Consider the following 17,859-nt stretch of genomic DNA (forward strand, 5'->3'; position numbering starts at 1 on the left):
AATTTTTTAAAAAATGCCTTTAAATATAAAATCTATTAACAATGTTAAAATATTATACATAAAATTTGACAGTAAAGAATTTATTAATAACAAATTTTATTTCATTTAAAAATATAAATAAAAATAAAAATATTAATACAATATTAAAATCGGTTTTGTTTTTTTTTTTAGAATATGAACTTTTATTTCGAGCGTCAATTTTTAGTATATTTCTATACGAATTTGCCGAAATACTTATAGAAATATACTAAAAATTAACGCTCGAAAAAAAAATCAGTATTCTTAAAAAAAGATAAAACCGACTTTAAAATAATTTCGACAAAAATTAAAAACAGAAACACAATTTTAGTTTGACTCTATAAAAGTATCTTTCAACATCATTTGCTAAAAAAAAGATAGGTTTTTCCACTACTATGTGATTCTACTATCTAGTTGATATTTTTCTTTATACAAATAGTTATACATTGTGACCGAAAAGTTTCCGGAAATTTTAAATAAAACGCAAAATTCTTAATCTTCATCAATATTTATTTTATCTCCTTCAAAATATGCTCCATTAGAAGCGATACACAAATGCCAACGTTTCTTCCAATCATCAAAACATTTTTTATAGGCGCTTTCCGGTATGGCTTTGAGTTCCCTCTGCTAATTCTGTTTTACGTCTTCTATGGATTCAAAACGCGTTCCTCTGAGTGGTAATTTGAGTTTGGGAAACAGGAAAAAGTCACACGGTGCAAGATCAGGTGAATACGGTGGCTGTTCGATGGTATTTATTGAATGTTTGGCCTTAAAATCGTTGATAATGTTGGAACAAATTGAGGTGAATCGGAACAAGCCGAGCGTTGACACGTCGCATACACAAATTTTCCACCAAAATCAAACGAGCCATCTCACGACCGATGCCTAGCTCTCGTGCTATCTCTCTAACACTCACATGAGGATTTTGGAACACGATTTCCTTTGCCTTTTCAATGTTTTCGTCGGGGGTAGAGGTCGAAGGTCGTCCAGAACGCGGCATGTCTTCGACGGTCGTACGACCGTCCTGAAAGGCTTTGTACCACTCATAAACTTGAGTTTTCGATAAAACTGATTCCCCATAAGCCTTTTGTAGCATTCGCAAAGATTCTGCACACGAAATTTCGTTCGAAACACAAAATTTGATGCAAACTCTTTGTTCAATATTTTTTTCCATTGTTTTTTTCGCAACGCACTACTGAGGTGAACTGGTTTAAACAGCTGCCGTAAACGAACTGTCTGACAGATCGCGCTCATTTTTGGCATAGTAATTGTCCTTAATTGCTGCCAAACTACATAAACTTAAAATATCGAAGAATATACAGCGCGCGAATTTTAAATGAGAATTTCCGAAAACCTTTCGGTCACAATGTATTTCATATCAATAAACTAACTATCTATCTAAGTCAACTATTCCCATCTATCCCACTTAAATGAATTTTGTACATACAACCCAATTCGGTTAGTAGACAAGGCAGCATTGTTGTTGTTGTAAACTCATTTTTTTGTATTTGTTCATAGCTTTTGCATTTACAATGTACTTCTACTTTTCAATGCAACCAGCCAGTACACTCAACTGAAGAAAAGAACCAAACAAAAAAAGTCCCGGTGTTCTGTTGTTTATGTATATTGGATTTGAGTTACTCTCTTGACTTAATGATTATTTTGAGAAATTTGTAATTTTACTTAAAAATGAAACAAGTGATATTCGAATTATATTTTCTTCATAATTTCATGACAATTTTTTTACAAATATGTGCAATCAATTTTTTAATTAAACCAAAAAGAGGATTTTCTATTTTAGGCTCGTTTTTAAAATTAGTAAAATTCAATGATTTAATGTATTAGGAACGAAAATATTATTTTTATTACAGTTTCACACTCATTTCCTTTATAATTTTCTGTACATAGACAAAGAACTCTTAATTCCAGTGTATTTCAATATATAAACTGCTGCTGTAAAATTATATTGCCAATCCATACATCCAACAGAAAGAAGTCCCTCTAAATAGTTTTCTTAATTTTTCTATCAATTCTACAGATTAATTAGACTACAACACATTTTCATACACACTACAAATCACAGTAACTCACTATATGCATATTTCATTCATATATATTATATACATATATTTATAATAAATAAATGTAAAACATCTATAGACCATATGAAACCAGTATATACATATATATGTTAATTAGTGCTATTTTTAATTTTAAAAAATATTCTTTGTTATTTTTGTTTATCATAATTTTTATTTTTAATTTTTCATTTATACTTCTCTGTCTAAAAACATAATTAAATATTTAAATAAGTTCACATAATAATTCATAAACATAATGATCTTAGAAATCATTTTTAGAAATGTTTTTTATATTAACATTTTAAATATTAATTTTAAAAACCTAATTTATCGTTAAATTTATTTCATACAAATTCATAAAATCATACAGAAAATTATACAAAAATAAAAAAAATAAAATCGTAAAAGCAACGATTATATTAACTCCATTTTATTATTATAATTATACATAATTTAATTATAATTTTTTTTTTGTAGTAATTTGATTTTAATTAAATATTCTAAGTTTTAAATATTCATATTAATATACATTAAATGTTTAAGCTGATCATTTCAATAAAAAGAAAAATTTTTGTTTAAACTTTGTGTTTTTTTTTATTTATTTTTTTCTATAGATTTTTTTAAATTAATTTTTCGTTGACAACTATAAAATAAAAAAACATTTATATAGTTATATATCTTATAAAAATGTTGACAATAACCAGTGATATTAGCTCACCTCTTATGTTGAAGAATTGCCTTTTCCATAATAAGAATGCCAATAAAGTATTAGCAACTTTTTATGCTAGTCACGTATAGACATATTCCTATAAGCAGTCTTTTTGTGCTATATAAAAAAAATTTTGAAAATTAATCGCGATCAACGAAATGAGATATAATGAAGAACGATATATATTAAATTACAATAATACAAACTTTAATTAACACACATCAGTGCCTGAATATGCTAATCAAATGCCCATAATAAAGTGATTGATTAAAAATGAAACTAAGATATGACACATTATCTTTTCATTACTTTTTCTTACAAACATCGCAAATCTTTAAAGACATTTTAAGACTGTTTGCTGACAACGTCCGCATCACTGAAAATATGGTATATAGTAAAGTGCAACTGAAAATAAAGTAGCTGACAAATTATTTCTTCATTCCTTCTTGTCACAAACATCCCAAATCTTTAAAGACATTTTAAGACTGTTTGCTGACAACGTCCGCATCACTGAAAATATGGTATATAGTAAAGTGCAACTGAAAATAAAGTAGCTGACAAATTATTTCTTCATTCCTTCTTGTCACAAACATCCCAAATCTTTAAAGACATTTTAAGACTGTTTGCTGACAACGTCCGCATCACTGAAAATATGGTATATAGTAAAGTGCAACTGAAAATAAAGTAGCTGACAAATTATTTCTTCATTCCTTCTTGTCACAAACATCCCAAATCTTTAAAGACATTTTAAGACTGTTTGCTGACAACGTCCGCATCACTGAAAATATGGTATATAGTAAAGTGCAACTGAAAATAAAGTAGCTGACAAATTATTTTTTCATTCCTTCTTGTCACAAACATCCCAAATCTTTAAAGACATTTTAAAACTGTTTGCTGACAACGTCCGCATCACTGAAAATATGGCATGCAGTAAAGTGAAACTGAGAGTAAAGGAGCAACTACGCTACAAGCGTACATTTCATTGGGAAAAATTGAACACTTGCAGTCTTCAAGACATGTGTGCAAAAAATCTTTGAAGACAATTCACTCATTAGTTCGAAAATGTCTTCAAAGATAACCATACATACATAGATTAATCGATCTTGTTTTTTTTTTTCCATGTTTTAAAAACGTTTTCGGTAACGGATGGATTCTTTTATAGCTTAAAAGTTTTTTACACATTTGAAACAGCGTGCTGTTTATACATACAAATTTTTAATCTGCGAAACTCATATAGTGTAATCTCTATACAAAAGATTTTAATTGTTATTATAGTCCACTTTAACCGAGGCATTTACTGTTGAAAACTGACTTCTGGACGTAAATTAAACCAATTTTTATTTGTTAAAAAAAATTTTAATTTGATCTTTAATTTTTTATTAAATTTTAGTAGAGTAGAAATGAAATGACCGATCACATACGTCCATAGTTTCATAAAATATTTCTCCGATATTATATATATATCAGAAATCTATACATGTTATATATCATTTCCCTACAATAAAGTTGTAGGGAAAGTTTAAAGTTTATGTATAATTTGTCTGCTACATTTTCTTTATATCATTACCTTTTAATATCAGGAATAGTATTGCGCCTATCATGAACATATTTCTTATAATGCAGTCTTGAAGGGAACTATATTCTGCTTTAAAAAAACATGGTATTTGATGAGTAAAAGTTGTGTCGATTAAATTTTTTTTTTTTAGAAAATTAAAAAAATAAATTTTTTCTCTTTCATATAATTTTTTTGTTTCTTATACTAAAAAAATTTGTAAAATAGTATTGCCAGTGTGCTGATTAATAATAATATTTATGATAAGATAATTCTAGAAAAATCTCCAAACATTAGAAATAATCAGCAAGTATGAAAACTATGAACTACCAATATTCTATCCATTCTGTAAATTTGTTAATTAAATTAGACTTAGGACTAGTATGAAAACAGCACCCACATATAGGCAAACAAATTGATATGCAGACAGATAGATAGACGTATATCTGGGCAGACTTTTATGTAGATAATCATATTTCTAATCAGTCATTTGTCAGGAGAGACAATTGTTAACCGATTGAAAACACAAATCATATAACTTGATCTTCATTAACATCAACTCATTCTACTGTGCATTCTGTTAATGGAAAAGATCGTTTTACAGTTTTATGTGTGATCATTTTTTCCGATTTCGTCTTTTAAATTAATAACGATTTATAATTTTTATTGTTGACGTTGACGACCGATAAATCGTTCAACGATCAACACTAGGGTCTTAGATTGCACCAATATAAACGTGTAGAATTTTCATTCATTTATGAAGTAGGGCTTACTTGAGCACTCTGGTTCTACATGAAGAAATCGACCATTAAGGCCACTAAGCGCTAAACTTAAAGAATACAGTTACCACATATAGTCAATTGATTTGTGCGTTATGAGCTGGTGGTAATTCTTATATGGAATATAGAGCAATTTTCTTATTACTGTTTAAACTCTTCTCTATATTAACGATTATATATTTATCTTACTATATAATCTTAGAATTGTATATATTGTTCTATTGCTTTCTGCTTCGAACATAACATAAAGAAACGGTTTAATATATACATAATGCAGCTGTTATATAAAGATAAAGAGTAGATAGGAAGTAAACATTGTTAATAAAAATTATTTTAAATTGAAGACGTTGTTGGTACTTTGGTTGACTCAAATATATATACAATTTTAAAGTAAAAAAATATTCTCTTGGAATCTAAATCTCAGGCGTTCAATATGTTTTCTTTCAAGAAGACACTTTGCTTCAAGAACGAATTTGAAAATTTTTAAATGCGGTATTTCTGATCAATTTTCCATACGATCCATGCGATCGCGTCTCATTCGTTTAGAGAGATTTTCTCTATGAATTATCCTTAAGCATTTCTTTTCTAATACTTTTATTTTATTAAAATCATTGTCATATAACATAGAAATATAAGTATTATTTTTTAACAAATATATTTTGTATTTAAAATTATATATGTTTTATTATTTTTATATGTTATTTAAAGTTTTTAAATGAATGTTTAATAGTGAGAAATGTGACTAATATAAAACTTAATTACACAAATTTATTAAATTTGTTATTTATTAAATTAGTGTAATTTTCTCTTGTATATAAAACTTCTATTTTTATTAAATGTTTAAAATCTTTTTCTTGCATACCAAAATTTATTAATTGTCTATTTTTATATATACTTAATTTTAAGTATATAATTTTTATATATACTTAATTTCTTAAAAAAGCTTTAATCTCCCTCTTCTCCTCCTATAACAATTTCTTCATAATTTTCTATTTAGAGAGATGTAACCAGTTTTTAGTAATTATTACTTATTATTTGCTATTTATTATTTATAATTATTTAATTCGTTCTTCTTCTTCTCTTGTAGCAATTTATTCATTGTATATTTATAAATTCATCTTCAGAATATTTAGAATTATATTAAATTATAGAAATTACTTTTTATACAATTTAGAATTTTCGTTTAGTCTTTACTTAAAAATGTTAAACATACTTTTTTTAAAATAATTAATTTATTATTAGCTTGATTTTTATTATTTTGAAATATATTTATTTAATTTTTTCACTTTAAAATACTATATTATATAATTATTTGCTTCTTATTAAAATGTCGAATTATAATTTCCGAATTTCTAATATCTCTATATATTTTAATTCAATTTATTGGGGCATTAGTATATATAATCATAGCTTTAAAAAATCACTTTTGTTCATTAAAATTTTATAAAATTATAATATCGATCATTTTTGCAATTATGAATTTCCTATATAGCATTCAAGTTTATAATATTTCTCAGTGTAATTTATAACATTTGCTTCTGTGTGGCAACCCTTGAATAAATTTTATCTTGTGTAATTAGACAATATAAAAATTTGTTGTTTATTTTTTGTTTTAAATTGTGTTTTAAATAATTGAATTAATAATTTCCAGCGTAATATATTTGAGCTTATAAGAGCGTAGGTTTACACTAGCTTAGCTATATAACAATAATCACAATTTATACATATAAACTACCTATATATAAATATATATTTAATATTTAAAAAAATTATTTTCGAAATCAAATTAAAAAGAATTATTTTTTATTTTTTCTTTTACTTCATTATCACAACATTTACTGACTAAAATAATGAAATTCATTAACAACTGTGTAATTAAATTAAAAAAAAAAAACAATAAAAATGAATAAAATTTAGCTCCTGAACGCTCGTTGAGCACTGCATCGCTAGAAGATGTCTTAGCCTCACTCTTAGGACTGTCATCTAATACCACACCAGCAGTAACGACTACGTCAGCCAGTGATGCGTATGCTAGGTCCACGACAGGTATGAACCTGTAAGTTTTTGTTCCACCATCATCATCACAACAACATCACAATAATCTGCATTTTAACAACAACAACAATCATTCATTCATACTCAATCACACACACACATACTCACACGCAAAAAGAAACCAGTAATATATCACACCGGAGCACATTCTCATCACTTTGAAACACTTGCAAACTTGTCTTATATTCGAATCTTTATTGTAATACCCAGTATTTAAGAGTTACATCGGTACAGTCAGATATATAATTAGCTAATATTAACTTAAACTTATACTTTCTCAAGTATGATATATATATTATTATGATATTGTAATTTTTTTCATTATTTTCGCTATAATTTTATGACGCATACATTTTAAATAAGTTTTGTTTTTTCCATCATTTCTAATATATAATTGGTCAACACTAGGGTCTTAAGCATTTCCACAAATTTCGGTTTCAGATAAAGCTTTCCTAATTCTAAATTTTAAACTAGTAGTAGTGTTTTACCAAACATAATCGATAAGAAATACTACTTGGATATTAAATTTAATAAACATAATTTAAAATTTTCAACTACATGTAATATTTTAGCATTCAATAATCAGTATAAGACACTCTCTGGATATTCAATCTAGTATATAATAATTTCATAACTTTCTAAAATTTGATAAAACCATTTTCATTACACATCCATATACAATAATATATATTATAATAATGTATAATGTATATATATATATATATATATATATATATATATACAATAATAATAATATATATATATATATAATATATGGTATATATTATTAAAAAAGTTTTTAGGATATTAACATTTCTCTATTTCTATGTTTGTGATTGTGTACTATACATATTCGACCTCTTATAGTCGTATGCATTATCTTGAAAAAACTGGAGTGTATGAATTTCACTGTATTCTTATTTTTTTAAGGTCAAAAATACGACAACTAGATAATGTTATTAAAATCGGAATTAATAATAATCTGTAAGCATAATGTCAGGACTGTTATAAGTGTATATGCTGAGTTATTGAAACTTCCCAACCAAAGTCTCTCAATATTTTCCGGGTCACAAAAATCTGTGTAACCTAGCGCTTGTATTATAGAGCACAACACATTTCTTTATAATCACTTCTGTCTTTACATTCCGTGCTTCAATCGTTTTTGAATCAATCATTTATATAGACGATAATATATAGTAATAAAAAAACTTCAAGATCAAAAGAACAGAAAATCCAAGTATGTTTTTTACTAAATACGTCAATCTGATTACACATTATTTAAAGCTGTTTTACGAATGCATAATTATTTAATAGAAATTTTTCTTAAAATTTATTTTTAATATTTTTACATGTATCTCTCCCAAATCTAATAAACTAAGCATATCCAGAACAGAAACAGCAAATGTGAGGAAGAAATAAAATTAATTAACTAATACTTTAATAATACACAAAGTTTAGTTGAAGCTACTAAACTTGAATATTATTTATTGCATTTGAATTAAGCGAAGAGAAAACTATAATAATATAACCTGCATCGGAAATATTAAACTACTATAGCTGAAAGGTCAAATAGTAATCTCATAAATTTACAAAAAAAAAATAATTAAATAAAGTACTTTAGGATCTTCAATATCTTGGTGAGATGATTAATATACAGAACAATTTTATCCAAGATGTTCGTACCTCTAGAATTTCATACTTCAAAAAAATATCAACCTCTGTTAAAAAACAGGACTTTTGCGCAAGAAGAGGAAACTCTTCCGCTACTGAAAACATACACTATATAGTGATACTCTCTAAATGCTCAACCTATCGAATAGAAATAAACTGCAACTATATATGTTAAATGGAGAGTAAATTAAATCTGAATTTCTTCATCGATAGATCAAAAACCAATACGGTTTACTTTTTTTTTTTGATGATGATAATGATGATATTATTTATGAAAAAACTGCGCCTCAATTTTTAATCCACTAACATAACAATCTTGGGTAAATTTCTAACTTGAAAATTGTACTGAATTAATTGTTACTACATACTTGGTCCGTATTCCCAGCGCAGATTCAAAAATCTTGAAACATCTCCAAAAAATTCTAGTGCATACTGTGCAAACGAAAATTAAAATATTTTATTTTTGATCATGAACGTTAACAGACAAAATTGGTTTTTCACCGATCTCATAAGAACCGATTACTTCACTAAAAATGAACTCAATCTATATTAATATAATATTAATATAATATATATTATGGTTTAATATTGATCAGCTATCCAATCCTCTTGAATAATATTGACATATTGGAGTGTTAAAAATTGGATTTCTCAAGCTCAATAAGAGAAAAATATACTTAAAAGTATATGTGAAACTGAGCCATAAGAATTGATCGCTTCAAGTAGTGATTCAATACGTTAATTCAATCTAATTTAAATCAATTGTTACTAACTATTTAAATGATTATTTTATGTAGACAGTTCTAAAATGCTATAAATGCTAGCTCCCGCTAGCTTCCCAAGAAAGCGTGGTTGCTTTCTTCTTCCAAAGAGAAAAGCATGCATAGAGAAAACAGAATATAGGGATTCTTATAGTTTTGTTTCATTACCACTGTGACAATAAACATTATAAAAAACTTCCATTTTGGGCTATATGATCTTCAATAAATAAAAATCCGGTAATAATTATTATTAGTGTACAGACATTCCATCAAAACCTGCTTTTTACACACATGTTTGTTTATGATTATGTCCAGGTCATAATGCGTTTTACTTATCGCAATGCTCTTCCATCTACGGCTTTTTTTAGTTATATACAGTGACATGAAACCCGATTCTATTGAGGAGTTTTTATGGCAGATCCTATTCTTGTCAGTTCGTTTCCTTTAATATTCTGATGTCCAAATAAAAAAAATATTGTGTGATTTCTGCTTTGTTATATTAAGTAAGAGACTGTGCTGATTGAATTCAGAGCCTGAATTGAGGATTAGCAATAGCAATAAATGTAAAGAGAATCAGACTAATAGTTTTTGGTATTTTTACGCAGTTTAAGCTACGGTGCATATGTTTGTCTAGAAATGATTGACATCAAGACTATACCGCATTTGCTGTGAAAAATATATGCAACTCGACGCGGTAGAACCACATTTGTGATCGTGAGAGACGATCGTAAATCGTAGAGTTGTGGTGTCGCGCATTTTGAAACGCTCATATGCAACGGGACTCAATGAAAGAAGATGAAATCGTTTTCTTTGGAATGCAAGACTATTTCAATGTTGATTAGCTTTATTAAAACTGTAAGAAGTATTATCATTAGCTTCATTTTTAATTGTAATTACACTGAGAAATAATTAAACATTTTTTTTTTTTGATATATAAAAATATGTTTTTTACACATTTTGTGAAATTTTATATTAAAAAGATATTGTTTTAAAGCATTTTTCAACACTTTAAAATACATAGATCAATTCTATATGAGTGCATAAATTTATATATAAATTGCATGAATGGGTCATTGTGTATACCATCATATTATGACTTGAGTGTATTTAGTGCGTTACATTATTGTATATGCATATACCATATTTTTAATATATATATATATATGCATATATAATGTACAGTGACATATACAATGTTGCTAGTCACCACGTTTAATTTTTTTTAAGGGTCCGTTCGTTTAATCGAATAGCTAGCTCTTTTAACTGGACAAAATTTCTGACCCTGTCAGCGTCCGTCTACAATGTTCTGCAACAATGGAATACACATTATTATTATATTATATTTTTAACTTCTCGTGAAAAACGAGTAAATGTGGAACATATACACAACAATATAGATGATACTACATATAACACATACATATGATTTTTAATAGATAAGCATAAATCGATCAGCAACTTTGCATAAGTGGTTCTATATGATTAAATCATTTATTTTCGAGCTCGCTTATGTATTTAGCATGGAAGTTAATGTTATTATTATTTGTTACCTCAATACTCTTATATATTTTCAAATATTATTTAATAAAATGTCTGTAATTGAAAAAACTTAACACTTGAAATATTCATTGAGATGTATTAGGATCCTGTTTTGTAAAAAAAAAGAACATAAAACTAAAATAATATATATATATATAAAAGTGTAAGTTGATTGCTAAAATCTTGATTTAATTAATTTTATTTTGGTTGCACTTATCTTAAAGTTATGACTAATTTTTAATATTATTGTTTTTCTATTTTAAGTTTTTGGAATGCAATATCCTCTTGTTTTTAAATATTTACTCAAATCTAACTCCAAACTTTTAATACTCTAATTTATTGTTACGAACTTCATTATAAAATAATTACGTTCCCTAATATTCACTGTTTGCTACTTTCGTATTTATTATATAGGCGCTTCAGCTAATGAGACTTACGTCAACTATCGTCACATGCCACATCTGCAACAAAAATATACACAACAACCACACATACAGCAACTGCAACAATTACAACAACTGCAAGTAAATTCACAAGCCGAGCAACAACGCTTAAGAAGACGCAGCGAGGGTGACGCGCCCAATCAACAAAAGCAAAAACCACAACAGCAGTATCTGCCAAATACCCATAATGCCAAAGCAACAACAACTACAACAACAGGTGCAAATTCTTCCGCAGCAGCAACAACAACAGCAAGAGCAAGAGCAGGAGCAAGAGCAGGAGCAGGAGCAGGAGTCGCAATATCAACAGAAGAAGAAGAAGCAGCAGCACCTATACCATCAGCGCCAACATACTATGGTGAGTACACTAGGACCAACACAGATGAACTACCAACGCGCCGCGTCTCTCTCGGCGATTCCACTGAATCGACCAATAACAAGACCACCACTTCAACTTCCGAACTACTACCAATCAAATGTCGCAACACAAAATGCGATCGTTCCGCTACACCAGCCGATGCCAAAAAATATTATAAATCATGCCACAATTGTACCCATTTATATTGTTCACGTGAATGTCGACGAGCCCATTGGGAAAAGCATCGTAAAGCGTGCTTGCATTCAAGAGCATCAAATCTGTGCCGACAAGTGCTTGCCACCTGTAAGGACGATCTCGACTCGCAGCGCCATCTAAGCTTGCTAGCCCGTAAAGGTTTTCTGTCACAGGGTCGCGGTGTTGTGCGCGTACTTTTTCGTTCTGCTGAAGCAGCTGAAGGTTTTATAAAACACGGTTTTCAGTGTATGGGCGAGGCATCATACGTACGCTGGCCAGATTTAATGCCTTCTGAAATGGGCTTACAACTCTATGCTGAACTATTAAAATTAAGTACTGAATATAAACCAGAATCTAAAATGTTAATTTTTGTAGCGATTTGTGTTGTGTCGGAAGCGCCTGGTATGGGTCAAGCACCAGTACGCTGGGAAAGGCAATTGGTATCGCGTTGTGCCAAACTGAAACTATGTAAGACAATCCTTGTTGAATTAGACCAACAGCACCAAGCACTATTGCAACAACAACCATTAACAGTTATGGCCGTTCCTGAACCAACAACTGAAATACTAATACTAACGTTTAATCCGAATTTGCGTGGTACACGCAATGCAGCACATCAAGGTGAACTGATACTCTCTAACATATTGGATATATTGTCTAGACGTGGTGTATTGTTGCGCAAGCATTATCCAGAAATATATCAACGGTTACAATCCTATACTGAAGGTCAAACTGATAGATTCAATCCGGTAACACTACATCCACGTGATTCACATACCGGACAAGGTTTTGTCTGTATTATAATGCCTGTGCATAATGACAGTGAAATCATACGCTTACCATCAGCAGCCGATGGTGGTAATCGTGTTACTACGATTGATGTTGGCTCTCCAGCTGCGCTAGCACAATTTGATGATGACGACTTGCTTACCCGTTCCACAAGTTGATTAAAAGCTCCCTCCGTTACGGCAGCAGCGAAGGCAATCAATAAAGATGCCACAGCTGATGCTTGTTTAACACTGGAAAGTACGCGCATGTGAAAAGGACATTTCGGGAATACAAACTCTAAGTATGAATAAATGCAACTATAAATGGTGTAAGAAATTACCAAATGACGTAACTTTGATAAACTCTTCTCAAGTTACCAAAACTAGTGTTTAGGGCTAATATGTTTATGAACGATTACTTCATCAACGACACGGGAAGTTGCGGGAAAATGTATAAAATGAAATGTGACAGAAATAAGAGTACTGAAAGTTTTGTAAAGATAAACCATTTTCTAAATTTTGTAGATTTAAAGCTAAAAACGCACTGAACATTTAAAAACACATACAAATATGAAGAACACTGAACATACGAAAAAAATTACACAAATTATAAAAATAGATCAGTCATATTTTGTTGTTAGATACCAATAATGATATGGGTACGAGTCCAATAACTCCAATATGAATACCTCTTCTAAAGCAATAAGCTCCGAATACCTCAAATTAAATATGTGTTAGATCAGAATACCTCAAATGAAATACGAGTATATAATGAATAAGTTATTCTAGTTAGTAAATAGAAATATGTTTTCATTTTAAGGTGGAACTACTCACTTAATAGACTCTTTTCACAACAGCTGTCTCTGAACGAAAACAAATGTTCACTATAAATATCAGATAATAAGTAAATTTTAAAGAATTAATGCGAGTATATCTTAACTGCTCTAACATAAAAAAGATACAATCAATCAATTCGTTTTGGACACACCTTCAAATATAGAAAATTATTACATAGGCTAATTGCATTCCATTGTGCGTTGTTCAACTTACTTTGATGACAGTGTCTTCAAGAGTGTCTGAGGACACCGTCCACATCATTAGGCTATGTGGTAAAACAATAACACCAAGGAGAAAAATTATAATTAAAACACTGTAATGAGAAGTAGTTGTGTCAGAGATTTATTAGAAGGCGTACATTAATAAACACAAATTAATTATTGTATCGAAAATATCATTAATATTTATTTATTTGTGATTTAACACTAACATTAATTTCAAACTTAACTAAGAATAAGGAACTGGACCACAAGGTTCTTCATCAATAACAGTTATACTCATAGCAGAATTGATTTTCACGTATGTTTGCAGATCTCAATAATATTTTTAATCGATCAATCGATACATTTCCAACTGCAATATGACTATATTAGCCGTAATTTTTTCATTCAGAGTAACAAAAAAATACTCGCAACTTACGAAAGAAAACATGTGAAACAACAACAATGCTCTTTAAATTTTCAGAGTTAGGTTTTAGTCGCAAAAAATATTAAGTCTTAAATTTTAGTGCAGCCAAATTCAAGAATCAGTCTATTGTCAAATTTTACTGGAAAGATGTTGCAAAATTCCAGTTGTCCGTTAAAATCATATGAGCATTTTATTTACCAATAAGTTCAAATACATAAATTTATTAATTAATTTAAATATATTTACAAGATAAAAATGCTTACCATTGCCCTTCTAATATTGATTTTTTTTCTTTAATCAAATGGTCAAGAAAAGCATTTAACATATTTTAGAAGTGATGCCAATTTGCTTCAACCAGACTTAGTGCTTTTTTTTACTACTCTGAAAGGAAAAAAGGTGTGTTCTTTTGACATGAATGTTCCAATAGAATACGTGTCGCTTAAAAATTAACATGCAGAGCAAAAACAAAATTCCCAAAAATAAGCCCACTTTCCTGAAACTGCTTAACGAGTGGCTTATTCGTTACAATAGACCTTTTTTTTGTACATTAATTTTTTTAAATAATTATAAATAAAATATGAATTTTTATGCCTTTTAATAGTAAAATAATAAATAGAAAAAGTAACGTATTTGTTACGAACAATGACGACACGAAATATGTATAAATAACGAAATCATTCGTACACAGTTAACTGGAAATTTCGTAGGTACCTCCAAAAGTCGTTCACAATAGACGAATGCGTAGTCTTGGCAATCATGCGATTTGAGCTGGTATTGGTTAAGCGATTTCAAAAAGGTTGGACTAAATAAGCCAGCAGTGTGGTTGTTTCATATGTCATTTTTAAAATAAGCGGTTGTTCTTTTGTGATATGCTTACAAAAGAAAATGCCTAATATTGTTTTTTTACTACTCTGAAAGAGAAAATTATAGCTATTGTGAGAAACTTTTTTTTAAACTGAAGAAATCAAAATTGTTTTCTTCTTATTCGATATTGACAAGAAAAGTATATTGAAGATAAAAACTACAAAAGATTTGAAAAAAAATTTTCTAAATTTATTTGTTAGTAATTCGGAAAAAAATTTTCTGAAATATATGTATTAAAAGTTTTCAAGAAATTTCTCTGAATAACGACTTCATTTATATATGGTATACATGGTATATATTTATATATGGTATATCCCATTATTTGAATAAAAGTTGAATGTTTGTGTTTTAAGAAAGTGAATTGCATTATGAAGAATATTTAAATATCAAATCCACTCAGTTTATATACTATTATACCAAGAAAAAGTTATATTAAATAATCGAGACTCTAACATCACATCAAATAATGTCTCGAATATATACCATTAAGCCTTTACTGGATTACAACCTGTAAAAACCACTAAGCTTGTTACTGGTATTAAACTATATAATTTGAATTTTCATTTATATCGGATTTCTGCCGCTCTCAACGATGATCTCTTAGGTTTACTATATAGATTTAGAAAGACAAAAATATGTGAAAAGAGTTTCCCTGATTTTTATATTAAATAGTTAAACATACGTATATCAATTCAAACACATGCTATAATCTTATTTAAAATCTCTAGATATTCGCAGAGTTCTCGCTTCCTACAACATCATTTACTATTAAAGAATTTGTGTTCTTATTTTATAAAACATAAGTAAAAAATATGAAATATGAAATATGAAATATAATCGCCTCATTGCTTCTAATAAATAAAATAAAAGTCATACTTTATTGAAACATTCAGCTTCCATTAACTCATTAAAAAATTTAAAAAATTTATAGTAGTAAAAATTAAATTGAAAAAACTTATCACAAATTAAAAAATATATAATTGTATACATATATATATATACATATTAAAGAAGTTATTTTAAATATTATTATACATATATGCTATATTTAAATTACATATTTATGTGTATTGAAGACATCACTTCCATAAAGCTTTGCATTTTTAAATAATAATAAAATTTGATAGGCAAATTTTAAATAATATTCAGTGAATCCACAAAATCTTATATCAGAAAATCAGAAAGCAAATTAGTTAAGAAATAGTAAATAATTAAGAAAAGAACTAGAAAACGTGCTCGTATATATTCTAAGAAAATTAAAGACAGACATAACTAAATTATATATGTACATATCCAAAGCAGTATAATATTTTTGAGTCAAAATTTTGATTTTCTTTGTGTGAAACTTTACAATTTTTGAACAGCTTTTGAGAAAGATCATTTCACTACGGCTTTTTGATGAGCATACTTACCTACTTACTGCTGTCCTTCTCGCCTTGTAGAGCATTGGGACTTTCGGTTACAGTCATCTGGATACTCAAACGTGAATTTGGCGCCTCCACATCTCATGCTCCTGCTGTCAAGGCAGAGAGATTAGCTATAGACCGGTTATCCCGTGGAGAGATAGTTTCGCTGTGGTTTTAATTCATGTTTGTTACAAGTATATGTAGAAATTAGTCAATGAGTGTTGGGTTCAAAAACTATAGCGACCAACTTTCTTAAGAAGGTCTGAAAGAGTTTTTTGTCCGCACCAACTTTCTGAGACGGTAAGGTGTTCAAAAGCCATTCTTTTTCAACCACGCTTGGGACCGGCTTTAACGGAGTTTTTTTGTTGAAAATAATAAATATATTACAAAATAATATCAAATTAAAATGAAAAAAATAACATAAACAACCTAATAAAACTTTCGCTCTCATTTCATATGTGTGAGAGAAAGCTCCTTTGTGAATGAACGAGCTTTACAAGATAATTTTGTTCGTAATTTTAGCTGTCAATTATTGTTGCTTTCAATGCAAAATGAAAACTTTTGACAGCTAAAATTACAAACAAAACTTTCGTGTGAATACAGTATAATGCCTTGATTCAATGTCTCGTTACTCTGAACGATTGATTTAATTCAGACAATGAGATATCCAGCTTCGGTTCGATTCAAGTTTCGGTTTAATTACAAATTTGATTACTAAATTGATCTAAACTGCTCACAAAACTAAGCACTAATAATACTAAATGAGCTTAGTAATTAGAATTTATTTGGTATTATTAAAATTCTTATTAAATGGTTTTCAAATTAATAACTTTTACTATTGCTATGTTATAATGAGTGAACAAAATAAATATTAAAACTGATACAGTTATTGTCTGTCTGTCTGTATAAAATTATTCATTTAACATAATGAGTTTTAAACCTAAAAAGCTAATGGAATTCCTTAAGAATATATATTAATTCCACAATTTAAATTATACTTATTTTCTAGACTCAAGCGGTAGATATCAAGCGGTTGATCACTTCTTTTCCCTTTTATTCACTAATCTGAGCATTAGTATTTTACAACTGTTTCAATATCTTCTTGAATAAAGTATATAAATTGTGTATCGATTTTTAACAAGACTGTTCGTCACATTGTTCAGAAAAAACTCGTTTTCTTCATTTAGTCATAAGCGTTTT

The 17,859-nt window shown here is 28.4% G+C and overlaps 1 protein-coding gene across 1 annotated transcript in view; it reads left to right on the plus strand.

Annotated features, from left to right (window-relative positions):
* The window catches only part of LOC119688557, a 192,722-nt gene extending 178,313 nt beyond the window's left edge, over window positions 1–14,409 (plus strand). Inside the window, exons 7-8 of the mRNA XM_038103230.1 lie at window positions 7,057–7,185; window positions 11,580–14,409. Of these exons, the coding sequence (XP_037959158.1) occupies window positions 7,057–7,185; window positions 11,580–13,105 (1,655 nt within the window). The 3' untranslated portion in view covers window positions 13,106–14,409. The remainder of the gene's footprint in view (window positions 1–7,056; window positions 7,186–11,579) is intronic.
* The last annotated feature ends 3,450 nt before the right edge of the window (window positions 14,410–17,859 follow it).

The sequence above is a fragment of the Teleopsis dalmanni genome, chromosome X (genome assembly GCF_002237135.1).
Source record: "Teleopsis dalmanni isolate 2A chromosome X, ASM223713v2, whole genome shotgun sequence".
Classification (NCBI taxonomy): domain Eukaryota; kingdom Metazoa; phylum Arthropoda; class Insecta; order Diptera; family Diopsidae; genus Teleopsis; species Teleopsis dalmanni.